Source organism: Electrophorus electricus, chromosome 20, assembly GCF_041902795.1.
Source record: "Electrophorus electricus isolate QZ-2024a chromosome 20, ASM4190279v1, whole genome shotgun sequence".
Taxonomy (NCBI): Eukaryota; Metazoa; Chordata; class Actinopteri; order Gymnotiformes; family Gymnotidae; genus Electrophorus; species Electrophorus electricus.
Window position 1 is genome coordinate 13,467,430 of NC_137516.1, and position 18,900 is coordinate 13,486,329.

The following is an 18,900-nucleotide window of genomic DNA, read 5'->3' on the forward strand; positions in this document are numbered from 1 at the left end:
TGGAAGGCCATATCCTACACATGAAATGTTTGCATATTGCGTTTTTTCTGTGATGAACAAGATGCAAGTTAACCGACTGACAAATACAAATATTCCACTCATGAGGATAAAAATGCAACGAACACCGGACATTCTGTGAAATGGTCGCCTTACATCATGGTTTGAGCGGCACGAATCATTCACAAGGAAAACTTGTTATGTCCCCTTTTCAGGTCCCGTAAGGCCTTCAAAAACGCAAAAATAATCAAGTCCCTTTAATTCATCGAAGCCCAGCATTGGTCTACAGTTCTCAGCGAGGCAAACGCAAAACCCTGATTCATCGTTAAGTAGGAACATACTATCCATACCAACATAATTAGCATTCATTATTTCACTGATTATTGGAGGCTTCTATGTACAAGTTAGTCCCTTTGAATCTGACTCATGCCGAAAATGAAAAAAATTCAGTCCAGAGTGAACGTAATACAATGAATGAACAATATCTAGTATTCAGAAAGCAATGATCCATATATAAACAGGGTACGGGTTTGTAATGTCTACAGAACACTGCAGTCACAAAGCGCGGTAAATAGACACAACCAATTTCTTAATTTCCAAAATACTTGAGAAACAACAAGTAAAATATGCGTAAAATATAGCATATAGCCATAGTATTATACAGTACTAGCCAGTGGAGGTTGGAAAGTGCTTTGGACTTTCCATTTAAATGGCTAAAATATATAATGTGTCAAATGATAAAATACAGTTTTTGACAAGAAACAAATAAACAAAAATAAAGTGCTGTCATTAATTTGAAGACTTACAATGAAAATTTAACATTAAAAAAGTCTTATGATACATATAAGGTCTATATCCTTTCGGATATACATATAACAATTCTTATGTTACATTTATACATAATTTTTAATATTGCTACAAGAAAAAAAATCCACATTGTGGAAAACCAAATGGAAAAGGGTTTATACAGTGAGTGTAAGCTTCAGGGATGTTTCATTATTGACTCAATTTCAGTGTCTTCTTATCCAGATATGGTAATCAAATTATTAGCATTTGTTTTAAGATGCAATAAGAAATTGAACAGGCATTGTTTTTTGCATGAAAAATTAATTCTGGGGTTGTAACTATGCATATCAACATTTAGCTATGTATTGTCATATCTACCTTAGTAACCATACAGTCTAACCAAATGAACACTCTGTCCTTCGACATACAAGCTGAACTCAACAATATCTGAGAACAACCTACAACAATGTCAAAATGAATACATAACAAATCTGATACTGTTACCAAACAAAGACAATGGGTCAAAGATTCCTAGATTTTCCTTCTTCTTTTTGAGTACAAGCAGTCCTTTAAAAAGTTGTAACAATTTTATTGTTTTTGTTTTCTTATGTTTCCTGTTCATTTGTAGAAGTCGTGGCTATATTTATTCAAAAGTATAGGTTCCTTAAGTCCAGCTGGCCTATGAGATCTGAGCACTGTGTTGTCAACTGCTTGGGCACCGAGGCATTCAGGTCTTTGGCCAATGAACAATGTCCCTGCAAGGCAAATCATCACTGTTCCTTGCCTTTCCCTCACACAGGATAAATTACTTCAAACTCAGGAGCAGCTTTCCATGAGACTATGTCTTATGCAGTTTTATAGTAGGGTGGGTTGGGGGGGATGGGGAGTAGGACCCAAATATATTCCAAATGCATAAATTATATATATATATATATATATATATATATATATATATATATATATATATATATATATATATATACATATATGGCCTCACCACTGCTATTGTTAATTTGCTAAGTGAACCCTGGGATTAATAGTATAGAACATTGCTGAGTGTGTACAACCACACACGTAGAATCATGGGCAGAGAGGAGGTGCATTGAATTTAAAGAGGAAACTCTGCCTTCTTGCATAAACCCAGCAAAAATTTGCTGTATTGCATTTATCCTGAAATTTACTGTATACACATATTTTGCTACTACCCAAACACACACACAGGCGCACACACATACACTCGCACACCAGCGTGCATGCACGCACTACCCACATATACAAACACACACACTGATGATATTCTATGCCAAAGAAATTCCAGATTAAGGAATCTCGGGGGTGTTTGTTGCGGTTGTTATTCTTCAAAGATTAAAAATGTTTTTAAAAGTCACTTTTAGTGGCAAACTTGAAAGCACCCTCATTCCCCCACCTCAGTTCAGTTCAAAAGTTGTTATGGCTGTCGTTACAACAGCAACATCAGTTGTCTGCCAAATATTTACCTGTTACAATGAGGAAGGGAAGAAAAGGAGAGAAAAAAGAGAAAATCTGCATGAGAATAAGGCAGACAAAATAAAACCGGAAGCCAGAGGATATTGGACAAGACAAAGTGTATTTTTTCCCTTGATTTAAAAAATGTGATTCTTTAAACATAGACTTAAGCAAACATACCCGCAGAGAACCTTTTCTTCACAAGGGAAAGTCTGTAGCCTGCTCCCACCAGCTGGAAGTCGCAGCCAGAGAGTGTGGTGCCTTCACTGGTGAACTGCACAGTCAGCTGAGCTGGGTTGGTGGGGCCTTCTGCTAGCTGGAAGCGGCCCAGAAGTGCCCCGACTCCTGAGAACATAGGGAGGGAGAGGGAGAGAGAGAGAAAAAGAGATAGAAGGAGAGAGAGAGAGATAGAGAAAGAGAGAGAGGGACAAGGAGAGAGAGAACTCAAAAGGAGTTTATACTTGACACACCACATACACATCAATGCACCCCTTGCTGCTTTCGTCCTCTGGAGGTGACATGTCTCCATTTTGAAACCATACAGAATGAAAACTGAGAAATATTTCCTTCCTGAGAAATGTTGTATTCTTGCAATACATTGCGTGAATGCTGGCATCAGGTTAATATCAGGATTACTTCAAGTGTTCTGTAATAATCCCCAAATCCCCAAAATAGTTAATTATAAAATACTACAAATATAAAATCTGAAAGTGTTTATATTGATTGATAAACTGTTTTAAAATGACATTTGCTTGAACATTGGTAGCAACTTTAAACAGTTTTCAATCAAAAGTAGGTCTTATGTAATTCAAATAAGGACTCATTTCAGTACTCATTGTGCACAGAAAACAGAAATAAAAAATAAAACATTTATAAATAAGCAAGGAAATTATTTTTGTTACCTCCATTTTCAGATTTTTGTGAGAGCTCAGGTATCTTCCACAGTATCTTGTGTGTTTCCGGGTTCCTTAACACACAATGCAACAATAAAATGTAAAAAACTACAGTCACATTTAATTTATGACAAATTGTTTATTATTGTTCTAAGTTTTTCGCACATCAGTAGAGAAAAACCTCAAAGTTTATTTTTGTTTGCTGAGGAACAAACAACTATTATCATCCAGCTGAAACAACCAATAGGCAACAGCTAAAAGGAAGTGGGATACAGAATTTTGAAAAGTACAAAAGACACATCCATTTCTGCTGGAATTTCTGGAATTCTTTAATGAGTAGTGAGTAAAAATGAGTGAAAGGACACATTTGTTTGTGTGTGAAGGGAAAAAATCAGCACTGATTGGTCATACCAAATTCACACACAGCAGTCCAGCTGCCAATGCCACGTCATTTAAAAGTAGTCATTTAAAAGTAGTCATTTAAAAGTAGTCATTTAACTTTGAAATTCTTATAACAGTGAGCTGGTGAATTAATCTAAATGTAAATAAAGAGTTTTCCACTACAGAATTATTAATAAACAAACATATTTATTGATGATGTGCCCTCACCAGATGGCTGGAGGTAACATGGCCTGAACTTTGGTCACGCCGCCGCCCACGGGTGCCATGAAATGGATGTTGGTGAGGGGTGTGGGGGTGGTCATAGCCTCCGTGTTATACTTGTAGTCTATCCTGAGGTCGGTGCTGTTGGCATCGCCACGCCAGCTCACAGCCAGGTTCAGCGGAGTGGACTGGATGCCCTGTGTGGACACCTGGCCAGGGAAGCACGCTCAAAGTGTCAAGCACCACACGACCGCATTACACGGTTGACACAAAGACAACAGGCCAGGACTAGTGCCCACCTGGCAGCTAATACAGTGACCAATTAACTGTAAATCCTAGATCTTTGTTACACATGAATGATGTCTGAGTACAAAGTCAAAAGTTACCCAGCAGAGGCTGGGTAGAAATTTAGAAATTTCTGGCTGCACTTAAGGCTCAACTCACCTGATACTTCAGCATGTCCACATTGTAGTATGTAGCCTGAGGCCTTTGGTCTGCAACCTTCTTCAGATGTGACATCAGGTTGGGCATGTTCACCCAAAACTCCTTACAGTCAGAGATGGTTGCCAGGGTGTCACTGCACACAAGACACAAGTCTCACTGTGAACACTCCCTCTGGCCATGTGCTCTGACATCCCATGGCACTGAATTTTACTTCAGTACATTTCTACAGTAAATGAAAGCACTAAGGGCTTTTTTTTTGTTGTTTGTTAGTTTTTATTTTACCAGCAGAGAAGTTGAGGGTTGGGGAGCACCTGCTCCAGACGGCTATAGCGGCTGATGGAGAAGGTAAGGACAGGTGGGCTGGCCTGGTTGGAAAAGTGTCTGGTGATGCCTGCTGGGAAGGACAACACCATCTCGCCGGTTATCTTCACCACACACCTGTGACAGACAGGAGTGCAGGTAAAGCCTTAGAGACACAGTCACGGGAAATTGTCAAACCACTCAAGTACAAGTAATTGTCAAACCACTCAATTACATCTCATGTGTCAGTAAAGTTAGCATGCTGGTCTGGGTCTGTGCTGTGTGGTGCCTACTTGCTGGGGTCAGCTCCCTTGAAGTAGGCGCTGATGGTCTCGGTGAAGGCGGCTGCCACAGGCAGTGTGTCCTGGTGTCCCATGGTTAGTGGACTTGGTCCTCGGGAGGAGGCTGAAACACGCACAACAGCACATCCGCAGTCACGCACACAGGCCTAGATCCCATTCTCCTATGACTACAATAGTCTGGTGTTTGCCAATCCAATGCCTAGTGATTCCTGTGCACTCGACATTACCACGGCTCCCAGGAAAAATGTACCAGGTATTGAGTACCCTGGATTGCTTGTATGCAGTGTATTGGCAATGGGGTCAATTATTATTGCACATCTAAAGTCCCAGCACTTCACATAGATCAACTTTCAGTCAAAAGTGAAGGTCTTCTGTTTAGATTGGCCTTAGTGCAGGATGTCAGCCTTAAGACCAGGAGGGACATAGCCCTTCACTATTTAGCATTCTACCCATCATGGTTGCCCCTTCTCTGGCATTGTGGTTCCCATGGCGATGCTTTCCATGTACCTTGTGTTTTGAGTTTGTCTTAGTTTCATTTTTGGTTTGCTCCTGTGAAAATTAGTGTTCATAGGTGTTCACACCCATGTCTCCTTAGTGTTCATTGGTCTTTGTATTTACACCCCTTGTTCCTGTGTCTCGTTTGTCTGTATTTGAATGTATGCCATTGTGTCGTAGACTTACCTGACACTGTGCTTGTGTTTCTCACTTTGCCTGTTTATTTACCCATGGTTTGGCTTCATGCCTGTGTTCCTTGTTTCCCTTCCTGTTTTTTTTTCTACATTAGGTTTTGTTTCTTTCTTTAGTTTTTCAGTATCATGTCTGAGGATTATGTTTTTGCCTATTGCTAAAATAAAGGACTTTTGACTACGCACTTGCATCCAGCCCTACCTGCTGCTGTGTTACACTACCCCAATTTGCAACACCCATTTCATCAGGTCATATGATTGCCAAGTCCTTGGTAAGTTGATCTGAGTGTATTAGAGGATAAACCCTAAACTCTGCAATGCTGTGGCACTCCAGTCCTCTGGATGGACATCCCTGCATTATTGCCAGCTGTCCCAGGAGCAGGTGACCAGCGGCTCACCCGTGATGGACAGGTTAAGGTCCCGGCCCAGCGTCGGTGTTGAGGCAGCACTCAGTGAGGTCACCGAGGAGATGGAAGAGCTGCTCTCTGCTCGGGCCAGAGGAGCAAACGGCGGAGGACTCCATGAGTGGATGGGGGGGCTGAAGGGCCGAGCCTGCAAACGAGCGCCACACTAGAGTAACAGTTCAACCCAATGCCCTCAAACAATGCTGTCTCAGAAAACCAAAAATAATCGATCCACTCAGTGTTTCTAAGGTATGTATGAGGTATGTGTTTGTGTGTGTGTGTGTGTGTGTGTGTGTGTGTGTGTATATAGCCAGCCAAATTCATTTTTAAACATTAAACTTGCGACCTTGTTGATGCATAACAATGAAATGAATGAAATTTGGGCACGACATTATAGAATGTGGAGCTCTTTGTTCCTTTCATAATGCTTCTTTTAAAACTTTTAAGATAGTGTGAAGAACCAGGGGTGAGGTACCAGGTCACTCACGTTGGGTTTGCAGGGTGGGAGTTTAGGTCGCGAGGACGGGCGAGGTGGCAGCGGTGGTATTGGACTGCCTGCTGACAGAGGCGTGGCAGGGCGAGCAGGTGATGAAGGCCCTGAGAAGAACCCAAACCAGTTACCTTCCCCAAGATGTCAAAAATCATATCCTTATTCAGTTTCCATAAATTAATGTATTAATAGTGCTAAATGACAATCAATACATATTTGTTTAGATGTGGACTATTTATCAGTATTGGTGGTGTGTGTTACAAGTTTGAAGAAACTGCTCCACCTGCTGGTAAGTGGGCCTAAAAGAAGATTTATTGATGACTATGTTTATGACTGACTTGAATCAGGAAGCACTCTCACCACTGCCAGGACCGGGCGAGGCCATCATACTCCTGTAGGGCAGTGGGGGTGGGGTGCCCCGTAGGCCTCCTGGGCCTACCTCTTTGGGTGAAAAAGAGTATGTGAAGAGTTCTTCTCTCAGTCCAACAGAGTCTGGGGTTCTCCTGGGGTTCGCCTCATCTCGTAGGGTCAGAGGAGGTGGAATGGGGCCATGTGGAGACCGCTCAATGGGAAGTGGGGGCAGACCAGGGCTTGTGGGGGTTTGAGGGGTACTGGGGGAAAGCATGGGCTCTAGAAGCTGAAAGGTAGAAGGTGGAGGCAGGCCTTGGTCCTCAGTTGACTGTTTGCTGGGCAAGTCTGGGGGTGGGGAAGTGGAGGGAGGAGGGGGTGGAGGAGAGTCAGGTGGGGGGATGGAGTGTAGCGGGGGAGGGGATGAGTCCGGAGGTGGGAGGTTAAGGGGTGAGGGGGAGGGCGAGTCTACAGGGGACAATGAAAAAGGTGGGGAGGGGGCAGGCTCATCAGGTGGTGGTGGCCTGGAATCAGGCCCATCGTTGAAACTGACCCAGCTGGACTGTATTATCTCTGTTCCAGACTTGGGGGTATCGGCAGGGCCAAAGACATTGTCCAAGTCATGCATAGCTGACACCCCTACAGTGTCCGATAACAGAACGTCCTGACAGGCAGAGGCTGATCCCTCCCCTCTCACACTGGGAACAACACTGTAATAACCTGTCCAAAGGGGTATAAGCACAGACATGAAATAAGTGGCAGTCAGACTTGTTAACTACCAATTCCAACCCACTACTGACTACTCACTACCAACTGTGGTGTGTACAGCGAGCATACGCTTCCTCCGAGATGTGAAGCCAAGCACCACATCTCTCTTATTTGCTGCCCCCTGCTGCAACACAAGGCAGCTGAACGCATCAGAGGAAAGCGTAAGCACACAGATGTCCACGACTGGGGTCACCGTGACTGACAAGGGACTGAGGAAATCCCTCCCTACCACCCAGAGAGCAGCACCAGTTTTGCTCTCTTGGACTCTGAGCCATATATGGCAGTGGCATTACTGGAGCTCAAACCCACGATTATAGGGCAAACACTTTTTCTGCCCATTCAGAATGAACCAAGAACCTCATGACCAAGGACAGCAACACTTATTTTTAGGATCCCTCTTTTAAGGACACTATAAGAACCTTAAGAACCTCATAAAACATTCATAACACAATATGTATGTAATAATACATGCAGTATATGACAAACTCCCCAATATCCTGGATATTAAAACAATATCTTGGGGAATTAAATCAGGTTTGTCCAGAAGGCCTGACAAGGAACCACAAAAAATGCAACTTGTGAGAATCTCAAGATGGCAAAAGACTGTGGCTCCCTGCAAATTACTCATGACCAACAAAACACATCTTTTATAAATTCAGCACAACCAAGGTTGATGAAACCCAGAGCTTGGTGTATGTGGGAAGAGACCCACCATGCTCACTGAATGAGAATATGACAGCTCCTTCGGAAACAGGCTTCCAAACCAGCCAAAAAGGTGGACAAGCACTTCTGAATGTTGGGGAGGGTGAAGTTTGGAAAGGTCACTCTCTGAATCAGGAACATCTGAACATGCTTCCCACCTTAGCTATGATTGGCTGATAGTGAGGTATAAAGGGACTTGGGGATTGGTGGGAGCCAAACAGTTTCCAGAAACCCATATACTTATTCCTTATTTCTTTTTTTTCATAGTACACTGTTACTATGGAATTACAAAATCAGCAGAACTGACCAGAAGATTCCAGTGAGCTCGTACTATAGCAGGGTAGAGTGGCAGCAAAGTTCTTTGGAGGAAGAGGAGGTGGAGCTGTAGGAACAGGTTCGTTATCAGACAACATGGCCACCTTCATAACCTAGACAGGAGTGCTATGAGAATGCTCGATCAGTGGCGTGTTACCTCCCGAGGGGAACATTCTGTTCAAAGGGGAAGTGGCACGTAGAGTCGACTGACGCCATAGCTCTGGCTCCACTATGAAAACTAAATGTAGGGAGAGGACATAGTGGGTGGACTATGAGACTTTTAAATATTTACCAAGACAATTCAATATCTTAATACACTGTCAGAGGTTCTAGCAGATACATTTACTGTATAATTTACCCATTTACACTGGGTAAATTACACAGTACATTTCTTATCTATGAATAATTCTGGTTTTGTCTGCAAATTATATCTAATTGCAGAGATAGAAAATGGTCCTATATTGGGTTTGTCTTGGATATGCAGCATGCTGACTTAGTAGCGTACTTGTTAATTATTGAATATTTTATGCATGTTGTTATCATTTTGTAATCTTTGTGTAATTATCTTTATGCAGGGCTTAATCTAGGTTGTTGTATTTTACCTTCTGAATTGCGTACTTCAAACTCCGTCTCAAATGGTGAGCCAAAGAAAGCCGTGGCATTGTCTGGTAACCTTTTACTAAGGAAAAGAACATCAAGTGAGAAAGAGGAGATGATGTGAGATGAAGGGCTGAACTCTAATCCTACCAACATAACCTGTTCGTGAATAGATTTCCTTGCCGTCTCAGAAGTGCACAAATCTTATGGGTTATGCTAGCAAGATTCAGGCTAACCTGAGAGTCTATAATATGTCTACAGCTGTATTGCATGCTACCAAATGGCAGGCTAACCTGGGCGTGTCGGGACCAGGCCCTGGGGCTGCAATGGGCGTCGGAGTGGAACGTCTAGGTCTGGCGATCTCATCGCCTAGAGATCAAGAGAGACAAAGTTAAATGTAGTCTGAACATAGATAGTATGACAACGAGGAGTAACAGGTCGAGGAGTAACCTTAAAATTTTGCTGTACTTATACCAAACAGGCAGCTTACTACAACTAAATTATAGGCTCCACACATACACATCTCTGAGCAAAAAACTTACTCGACAGGTTTCGTTTCAGTGGGCACTGTGAAGAAGAATAGAGGAGTAGGTAAAAGACAAGTGTGAGATAATTAAGATAGTTATGCACCATGTAGCAGAGCTGAACAATAAACTCATTTTCAGGTAAGATAATTCTTCAAGTCAAGATTCAATTAAATTTTTGACCTTTGATAAGTAAAAAAAAATTAATGCTCCAATTATATGCTATAGACTTTCCAAATCCTTTTTTAATACAAAACATTATAAAGCAGTATGTCCTTTAAGTGATTCTTTAAAACAGTGCCATCCAGCTGCAAGCTTCTTCACATAAAACCTTATAGCATATGAGAGACGCAGATACTCTGTTTGTCCCCTCAACTCTTAACTGCAAAACACCAACTTACCGGACTGCGCCTCTGTAACCAGCAAAAGGGAAGAAAGAAGAGACCTGGTCAGAGAGCAGGTGACAAATGAGTTAAATGAACAAGTGAGATTGCTCCGTGATCATGATCAGGACTACAGTCATTTACATGTGCAACTAGTTGCTTTAAGGACCAAAGCCCCACCATAAACCCCCTTAATTTCATTCATGTATAAGCATATAGCAATGGGAAAGAATTGTGGCATATTGTCCATATCCTTAAACAGTAGTTAAAAAAGCAATATTAAGGATCTATTACTAAATCAGTATGTACTTCAGCTGGCTCTGCTCTCTCTCACCTTGTAAGCCAAGCTATTATACTGATTATACAATCTATTATACTGTTATAGTGCAAATAACAGGGAATCTTGATCTTCCTGTGAATTTCTTATGTAATGCAGAAGGACACTCATTATTTTTTTTTTAAAATTCTTATTTTATACTTCTGATTTTCCAACTAATTTAATAAACCTTACATTTAATATAATAGACAGGTTACAGGTGTTCACAGGAACAGGTGTTGCCCAACAGAGTTGCTAAAGGCAAAAGCAAACATCACCTCCAACATACACGCAGCCTGGCACAAACTCTTCCAAAATGTGTTTGTCAGTGAAAACACACACACACACACACACACACACACACACACACACACACACAAAAACACACACACAACCATGCTTCTCTGAAATCAACTGCACATATAAAAACAAACATGGCAGAAAAATGGAACTTTAAAGTCACAAACAACATGGCTCTGGTCGCAAACCAACCCACTCACCGGGCTTCTCCTCTGTCGCAAGTGAAAAAAAGGAGAAAGCAAAAAGTACTATCACATAAGAGTACCAAAACACTGGCCCATAAAACCCTCCTAATCCCCGCCCACTTTGTACAGTTCATGTACGTTACCAGCAGCATGGACTTCACTGATAGGTTCGAAAAAAATAATTGTTACAAGAATATAAAAGACAGAGAGAGACTCCTGCCAGCCTTACCAGGGGTGAGGGTGAGATGGCCAGGGTGCCCACGGAGGCTTTCAGTTCATCCATGGTGGACACAGTGCCGTTGTCAGGCGCCAGCGGCTTAATCTTAATCTTAAACTTCTTTCCTGGCTCGTCCTCGCCTTCCGACTCGCTGGACGAGAAGTAGGCCTTCGGTTTCAGGGTGGGTGGTCCGTGGTTAAGGAAGAAGGCCTCAGAGAGTGTTCCTGAAATCTGCAGGTTTCTGGATTTTTGCCTGCTGTCACATGCTTGATTCAAGCCATGGACACTGACCAGTTAGGCAAAGTATTTTAAAGCAGTAACATGGCAGAGAACTTGAATAATGGGTCATGTCAGTGCTTGCATATTTCCTTCATAGTCAAACAAGGACAGCAGGAGACTACTGTCAATGTGTGCTGTGTTCCTCCAGGCATGAAGTGAGAAACGCTCACCTTAGAGTGTAACTGGACCTTGGAGACCAATTAACACCAGGACTTGTTGACCCGAGGCATATATGTCTGAGTGCAGTGTCACATTTACATAAGTGATCTCAACTTGATCAATTCCACGCAATTCAGTTTTTGCGTATAATGCTTTTTACATCATGCCTTTCTAACAGATTGCAGACTGCTTGACAAAGAATCTGGGTCCAGGCCCCCAAAGAGCAAACCAAAGCCAACAGTGGCAAGGAAAAACTCCCAGAGAGCTTGAGGAGGTATTGTATAATTGACAAACCAATTAACACAGTACAAAAAGGGTTCATTATACAAGAATGACATCTGCACAGGCTGTTCAAATTCATACAGCATAGGAAGCCATAAAGACATGATTTCCATTGAATGACTATCTCTACCCTGACAACCTGTACAGCACCACTTCACATAACAGGTGGTTTGACAGTTCTGAGAACATGAAAATGTTCCGTGTATTCCGCTTTAATTAACTGGCTGAGTATTGAGCTTCTGCACTTAAAAAGGATATTTCCTCCTTGGTCTCCAGGCCTAATGCTGTATCCCTCATCATCCACATCCGGTGAGTTCTGGAACACAGGAGAGAAGGTCCCGGGCTAGGCAGGATAAATCTATTCCATCCCATATGGAAATTATTTATTTATTTATTTATTTACAAACATTCATTACATTTTCCCCATGGTTCTCCCATATCAGGGTACTAGCATTTGGATAAGGGGAATGATTCAAATACTTAAATATTAAATATATCTTAAAATGACAGCTTCACAGTCGACTAAGAAAAGCAGAGTGCGACTGCTTTTCCTTTTGGCTGCTGTGTGTTTGAGGATGATGTGAAACCACAGCAAGGTTATACAGTATGTGGATGTGCTCAAGGCTAAGTACATCTTCTGGGGTCATTTTGCTGATTTAGAAAGCCTTACTCAATGTGATTTCAGCAAATCCAAAATCTGTCAGATTGTCCTTCAGAAATCTAATAGAGCTAGCTGACCACATGCTTGAGAGGTTAGAATCCATAGAGCCTAACACACACACACACACACACACAAACAACTGAGTTATGTCAAACTGAAGTTCAAAGAGTTGTGCTTACATATCGATCCCAGTCTATATCACCATAGAAACCGTTGGGTGCTCCATTGGCTTTTTTCTGGTAGTTACAGAAAGCAAAACATGTTCATTAGTGTTTACACTGGATCAAAATAAATCAGGATTGTTCAGTCTCAAACAGGTCTAATGGAGAAGTTTGTTATCTTGAGAGTGCTATACTAAACTTACGGATTTGTCCTTGTCTGGTGATCCTCTACAATATAATAAAAAGCACTGTCAGTATATGGTACATTGTTTAACACATTATTATATAATATGATGTATAAATAAGTTTTACTTGATCAATTAGAGCAGTGTTTCTTTAGAGCAACCCAGATCACAGAACCCACTACATGGTTCATAGTTTTGCATTAATTGAGCTCCCAGTGCACGTGTGCAAGGTATTCAGTGGCTGGTTCAGGTGCTCAGTTGTGCTAATAGTTGGGATAGAGCAAAAAAAAAAAAAAAAAAAATCTGGTGTATCCTGAGGTCTACATTAAAAACCACACACTTTAGAGTATCCGCACATTGTTGCATTGTTGATGTGAACAGACTACCCACAACACGCAAAGTGTGGTTTGTACTATGAATTCAAGTGCCCTAAAAATGTACCGCATCCAGTAAAATCAGTCTTCTCAGTACTGATTTTCACATACTGAGTACATTCATCTGCAAAAATCAGTTGTTTCAGTATTAGTAATAGTCCTATTTATTTAGCGGTGCGACCATATCACTCACGTGGAGTCACTGTCCTTTTCTTTCTTGCGTAACCCGAAGGCCTTTCGGGTACGCTTTTTCAGTCCTGAGAAAGAAATGGAGTTAGAGTTGTGAATTGTGGCCGTCAAAGTTTTTTTCCCTTCTTCATTAACAAATGTGTGTTAATTTTCACTCTAAATACTGTAAAGTAGTTTATAATGAGTACAAGTCTGAAACTGACACCAACAACAGGTAAACTGCCAACTAATTTGCTCTGTTCCTCTATTGTGATAAAACTATCAGAACCTTAAGATATCTTGTATACTCACTACGAGCACCAGTTTGGTATAAGGTTTCAGACAGGAGGAATTGTGCGCCAGCCCAAAAAGAGCAGTTGAAGTGCGAGGATTTGAAAATTCCTACTGTTTTACTGAAATCTAGTAAATAAGGATAATATTCAAAAAAAGTGAAAACAATTGTTGTGAAGACAACAGTCCTTGAAGGAATGACTGGGCCAAAAACCTACAGGGTAGATAAGTCGCGCTTTCTATTCTGGGCGCTTGAAGAGAAAAATGAACGTATAAGGGATGTCTTCAGCACAAACATTAGAATACATTGCAAACAAACTAGTCATCTGCCACACAACGTGTGAGACCAATAATCTCCGCCAAGGATAGGTGCACATCAAGCGTGCACCGCAAAGTATGCTAGCTAACGCTCTCCAGCTGCATACCGGTACCAGTGCCTTATACAAGGGAATAAAGGTTATTTCTATACGAGTGAATAGGTGGTTACTTAAAAACCTCCTCCCAAAACAAAGGTTTTCAGGGTTAGGAAAGAAGAATGGGGATGGTGAAGTCAAGTCTTTTTACCTTCCATCATGGTTGCAGTTTCTCATTCCACTGTATCAAGGGAGAAGGAAGACCGACGAGGGATATAGTAAAACCCGGCCGATAAAGGAACAGTTCATAATCCAAAATCATGTGGTTTTCTTCTTTCGTTTTGCCTTCAGCGGACTTCCAACATGTTGTTTGGCTGGCTAACTGTGCGAGAAGGATAGGCCGCGGTCACTAACGAAGCAGCGTCCGCGCACGCCATCACAGAGGGGATGCTGGCGACAGATGCGGTGATGGGAGGAGTGGGGGTAGGGGGGGGGGGGGGGGGTGTAGGAGAGGCAGGGCGAAGAGAGGACAGGACGTGTTTACTCATTGCCGAATAACACAGCCGGGCTAAAAGTGAGACATATTAACGCAGCCTAGTTACTAGCTATAAAAGAATACTTACTTATAGTCTACAAATAAAGCATATCTTTATCCGTTTAACGACAAAAACCAAACTGTCTAAGGTAATAAACTGAACCTTTATATTGCAACTTTGATGGCATATAATTTACTATATTTTTCTGGTAATTATTATCAGATATAATAAACAAATAATACCACTGTCCATTTACCTAAACGAGGTTGTTGTAAGGTATGGGATGCGTTTCAGACATGGCTTTCTGCGCGTGCGTGCGCAAACTCAGTGCACCGAAAAAAAACGGTCCCTGGGTGAAAGAGTCCGTCTAGTCTCCAGATTTTTCAATCTAGTAATCCCAGTTGGTGTGATGATGTCATACCGTGGATAAACCAATAGGAGAAATAGTGCTCCGCGTCACGTGGTCTTAGTCCTTTGACACCTTTGCCCAATTCGCCCCGGGTAAGTGCATAAACAATTGGGAGTAATGTGGCTATTTAACGTTGCTCAGATTTGGTAAATACTAAAAACGCACTGCCTGATATACCGTCGCTAAAAAAGCGGAGCACATATTTGTGTAGACATTCAGAGTCGCACTCAGTCAAATACACTTAACAAGATATATCTTGTCTCCGTTTCTAGGAGGAGGTCTCGATAACTCGATTCAGACTCAAGTAATCCGGATGGTTGATTTCTGCTTCCAAAGTCAAAAGGAGGTGAAATTCAGCGATGATCATCTCCAGCGATGGCCAGAGAAAGGGCAGCTTTCTTTAGCCAGTTTGAACAAGAGGTTATTTTGAAGACTTTTGAGGAATACAAGGCTATCATAACGGCTAAATGCAACACGGCAGCAGCCGCCAAATCGAGAGTGGAGGCGTGGCAAAAAATAGCAGAGAGATTAAATGCGTAAGTTCATTTGGGATTTTAATATATTTTAAGTATCTGTTTAACTAAATTAGTCAATGCTTAATTAGTCAATGTTTTGTCTAGCAGCAATTGGTTAAAACGTTTCGTGACCCATGTCAAGAAACGGAATTTATTTGTTAGCTGGATAAATTAAACCACAAAGACCTGGATATCGGAGAAACTTGTTCCATGAAATATCCCCAGCCTTCTGACCTTGAATATTGAAAAGTTAAAATGGATGCATTTAATTATTTATGTATTCTTCTTGTTGCAGTCATTAAAAAGGCAGACGTGAATTGGTTGTTATAGCAGATAAGAGAATGTACATTTCACACTTGTCACGTTTACATTAATATTTATTTACCTTTTACTTTCAGCTCCAATCCCAGTAACGTCAAAAGAACATGGCAACAGGTCAAAGTCAAATACAAAAACATTGTTCAATGTGGTAGGTGTTTCCATTACTTTTTTGTGGTGTACTATGTACAGCAGTGTATGTGAAACGTGTGCTCTGATTATTAGCAAACAGGAAGAGGGCACAAAAGCAGAGACTTGGAGGGGGATTAGCCATGATCGGTTTCACCCGTGCTGAAGAACAGGGCCTGTGGCAGATCAGAGGGCATCCCAGCAAAGATGGCATTACTTACGGTAGTTCTTCTGAGCAGGCTGGCATTAGCGTTAGGAGCCCCAGTTCCACAGGTAGCTGATTCATCTCATTGCTTTTGGCCTTCACAAAAGTAAAGGTTAATCACTGTTGCATGTATCCTAACCATCAGAGATCTTCAATGTTTAAATGTTTTGCAGAGCCTGAAAGCTCAGGCACTCTTCCACTGCCAGAAGTGACGGTTTTTGATAACGCAGAAGAACCCACGGATGTAAGGAAACACTGCTGTTCTCTGTTTATATTGAGTGTCAAACAAAAGCAGACTGTGAACTTAACAAGATAATGTGCTACTTCTTGGTCCAGCACTCTGATTCAGACCATGACGAGAAGAACATAGTGGTGTGCTCGAATCCTCAAGAGGTATAATTGAATTCTTTAAAGTTTTTATGCTATTGCTGTGGTTTCCCTATGAATTATGATAGACTAAACTCATTCACATCTTCAGGGAAGTGAGGAACGCCAAGAGGAACCTGATCTGGCTGGTCCATGTCACTCTGCTGATGGCGAGGTACCTTCTCATTAAAACAATTGGCAGCCAAGTTGTCCGTGAGAGCATTTTTTTTAATGCCCACCTTGGCGCCACAACATGCTGCGGTAAGTCATGAGTACTGTCTTTTCAGCGAGAGGACGATGTGACCTCCCTGTACAAGCGCTACCTCAAGCAGGAGATTGCGTACCGGCAGCTAAAGATGAAGAAGCTTGAAAAGGAGATACAGCTGCTTGATAAACAGTTGGACGTAAGCTAGACCCCACGAGGTTGTGTTCCCTGGAAAAATGTAACCTAGCACCAAGCGTGTCCACTCCTGATGGACCATGGTCCCATGGTCCTCGGAGCAGCTCCCCGTGAACTGGGCTTCTCAAACTCAAATCTTCGAGAGCTTCAAGCAACACTGCCTGCGTTAGTTTTCGGCCCTCTGCAGCACACGCGACTTATCTTGAGGGTTAATTGGTGCCTGGAATCAGGTGTGTTGGAGCAGATGGGTATGAACCACTGTCCTACACAATTTCAAGTTTATCACCTACCTGAACAGACCTGACTCAACTCATGAGGAACTTAATAAAGTTATGAGCAGGATCAGGTGTGTTTGGGCAAGGAAATGTGTACAGGGAGGACTAATGGGAAACCCTTTTCTAAGTGGATTTAATGACTTGGGATTGTGGTGCAGCGTTGAGTATCAGCAGTGCACATTGTTAATCAGCTCTTAAAAACTGAAATAGTCGTCAGACTGTCTTTAAAGGGCTTCTCATTCAGGTCAATATATCAGAATTTCCCCTAAGATACTATAGTGTATCCTAAAATGAAAGATATAAAGCTAAGTAAAACAGCGGTAGATGTGGTTACAGTTTTGGCTTTCATCTAAAACCTTATTTTTATCTGCATGCTAAAATGTGATCAGCATGTCCTAACGTAGTACAACTTTTCTCTTGGTTCAGAGGAAGTAACTGGTATCACTGCAGTCAGTAGCTGCTGTTAATGAGTACACTATAACCCCCACCTTTGATCAAATCCAAAGAGTGCAACAGCATCCCCAAATAAAAATTATTTAAATTTATTCTATTCTATAAAAGTACAAAAAATTGAACTAAAGGAAATAAATATTTGCGCCAGTATTGAAAATGCTGATGCGGTTCGAATCAGCTGTGGTCAAAACGATATGTAGATGTTGACAAATTGTGCATAGCTATATATATATGTATTTTTGCTTTAGTCCGAAAATGTACACTCTTCAAGTGAACAATATCCAATATATGTAGCTAAAGTGGAAGTAAGTTATAGGAGCAAGGTGGTGAGAAGTTTTAATAAAGTAGGTAGTGAGTATATAGACTTATTACATTTTTCTGAGTACTTTAACTAATAAATATGTTTATAATTATGACCTGGGTAATATAATTGGACAAAAATGCTATAATGAAGTTGATTCCTGTGACATGAAAAAATATAGGTGATTCATGACCTAATGAATTAATGGTTTAGAGTAAAGACCCAGTGAATTTGTATGATGCACAGGTCATGTATGCTATGATCTGCACTTCTGCCTGCTGTGCTGCATCCTTCAAGGGGCATGTGGGCGAGAGCCGAGGTGCGTTTGTGTCTGATCCACGCTACAGGGCCGCGCATCTCAGTGTTTTGACATCATTGCTGATGCATGTGCTCATATATGTTCTATACTTATATGTTCCATATATGTAAAACACCATAAGGAGGCTTCGAAGCAACAGGTTAGTACCTCAACTCTCTTTTTGTCCATGTTTACAGACTCATCCATGAGTTTCCAATAAAGCTATTTTGATTGCTGTTTTTATTAAAAGACCTGTGGATGTTGTGTATCATTTTATTGGTTCTCAGTGTATTTCATGAAGCACTGTTTCTCCAATAGATAAGCAGATGTGTTCTCCTCTTATGATGAAAATCTTGCTTTCTCAAAAAAACATGCAGATATTTGGGTCAGTTATTGAGTCTAAGCTCATTAGTTATGCAGCAAACTTATTATATATTAATTAAACCTAAGCTAACTGACCATTTTTTTCATGTTATAATGATGGCAGTAAGCAACTATTAAACCACATCAGTTGAGCAGAGAAGAACAGAAGTAACACTGTGACCAAGACAAAATCCGCTAGGTGGCCAAAAGTATGTGGGCATCTGTGTGTCACACCAATAGGAGCTTGTCTGATGACCCATTCCAAAAGCATGGGCATTGATATGAATTTGCCCCAACACCACCCTATGTGGCTATAACAGCCTCCACTCTTTTGAGATGACTTTCCACAACGTTTTTCGAGTGTGTCTGTGGGA

General features: G+C 41.5%; 2 protein-coding genes across 6 annotated transcripts; one reads left to right on the forward strand and one right to left on the reverse strand.

Moving 5' to 3' along the window:
* Positions 1–1,778: 1,778 nt before the first annotated feature.
* Positions 1,779–14,415, reverse strand: sgip1b (SH3GL interacting endocytic adaptor 1b). 2 transcript variants are annotated; one of them, XM_026998343.3, is made up of 23 exons: positions 14,170–14,415; positions 13,340–13,403; positions 12,791–12,815; positions 12,606–12,662; positions 12,024–12,081; positions 11,058–11,230; positions 10,844–10,855; positions 10,046–10,057; positions 9,663–9,687; positions 9,414–9,489; positions 9,126–9,202; positions 8,681–8,761; positions 8,516–8,590; positions 6,751–7,458; positions 6,388–6,497; positions 5,895–6,048; positions 4,802–4,913; positions 4,491–4,646; positions 4,209–4,341; positions 3,771–3,973; positions 3,171–3,235; positions 2,449–2,613; positions 1,779–2,279 (listed from the first exon to the last, which is right to left on the reverse strand). In XM_026998343.3, the coding sequence occupies exons 1-23, from the start codon at positions 14,177–14,179 to the stop codon at positions 2,257–2,259; spliced, it is 2,574 nt and encodes an 857-aa protein (XP_026854144.2). In that variant the 5' UTR covers positions 14,180–14,415; the 3' UTR covers positions 1,779–2,256. The 2 variants fall into 2 exon arrangements, with proteins under 2 accessions (XP_026854144.2, XP_081559863.1); XM_081703737.1 differs by lacking the exons at positions 8,516–8,590; positions 8,681–8,761; positions 10,046–10,057; ... (5 more) ...; positions 13,340–13,403; positions 14,170–14,415 and having other exon boundaries at positions 9,663–10,038.
* Positions 14,416–14,528: 113 nt separating this feature from the next.
* Positions 14,529–18,400, forward strand: LOC118242950 (uncharacterized). 4 transcript variants are annotated; one of them, XM_081702960.1, is made up of 8 exons: positions 14,529–14,642; positions 15,176–15,439; positions 15,817–15,887; positions 15,962–16,138; positions 16,244–16,314; positions 16,407–16,463; positions 16,549–16,611; positions 16,724–18,400. In XM_081702960.1, the coding sequence occupies exons 2-8, from the start codon at positions 15,279–15,281 to the stop codon at positions 16,847–16,849; spliced, it is 726 nt and encodes a 241-aa protein (XP_081559086.1). In that variant the 5' UTR covers positions 14,529–14,642; positions 15,176–15,278; the 3' UTR covers positions 16,850–18,400. The 4 variants fall into 4 exon arrangements, with proteins under 4 accessions (XP_081559086.1, XP_035392194.1, XP_035392196.1 ...); XM_035536301.2 differs by lacking the exon at positions 14,529–14,642 and adding an exon at positions 14,901–14,995; XM_035536303.2 differs by lacking the exon at positions 14,529–14,642 and adding an exon at positions 14,901–14,995 and having other exon boundaries at positions 15,817–15,884.
* Positions 18,401–18,900: the final 500 nt, after the last annotated feature.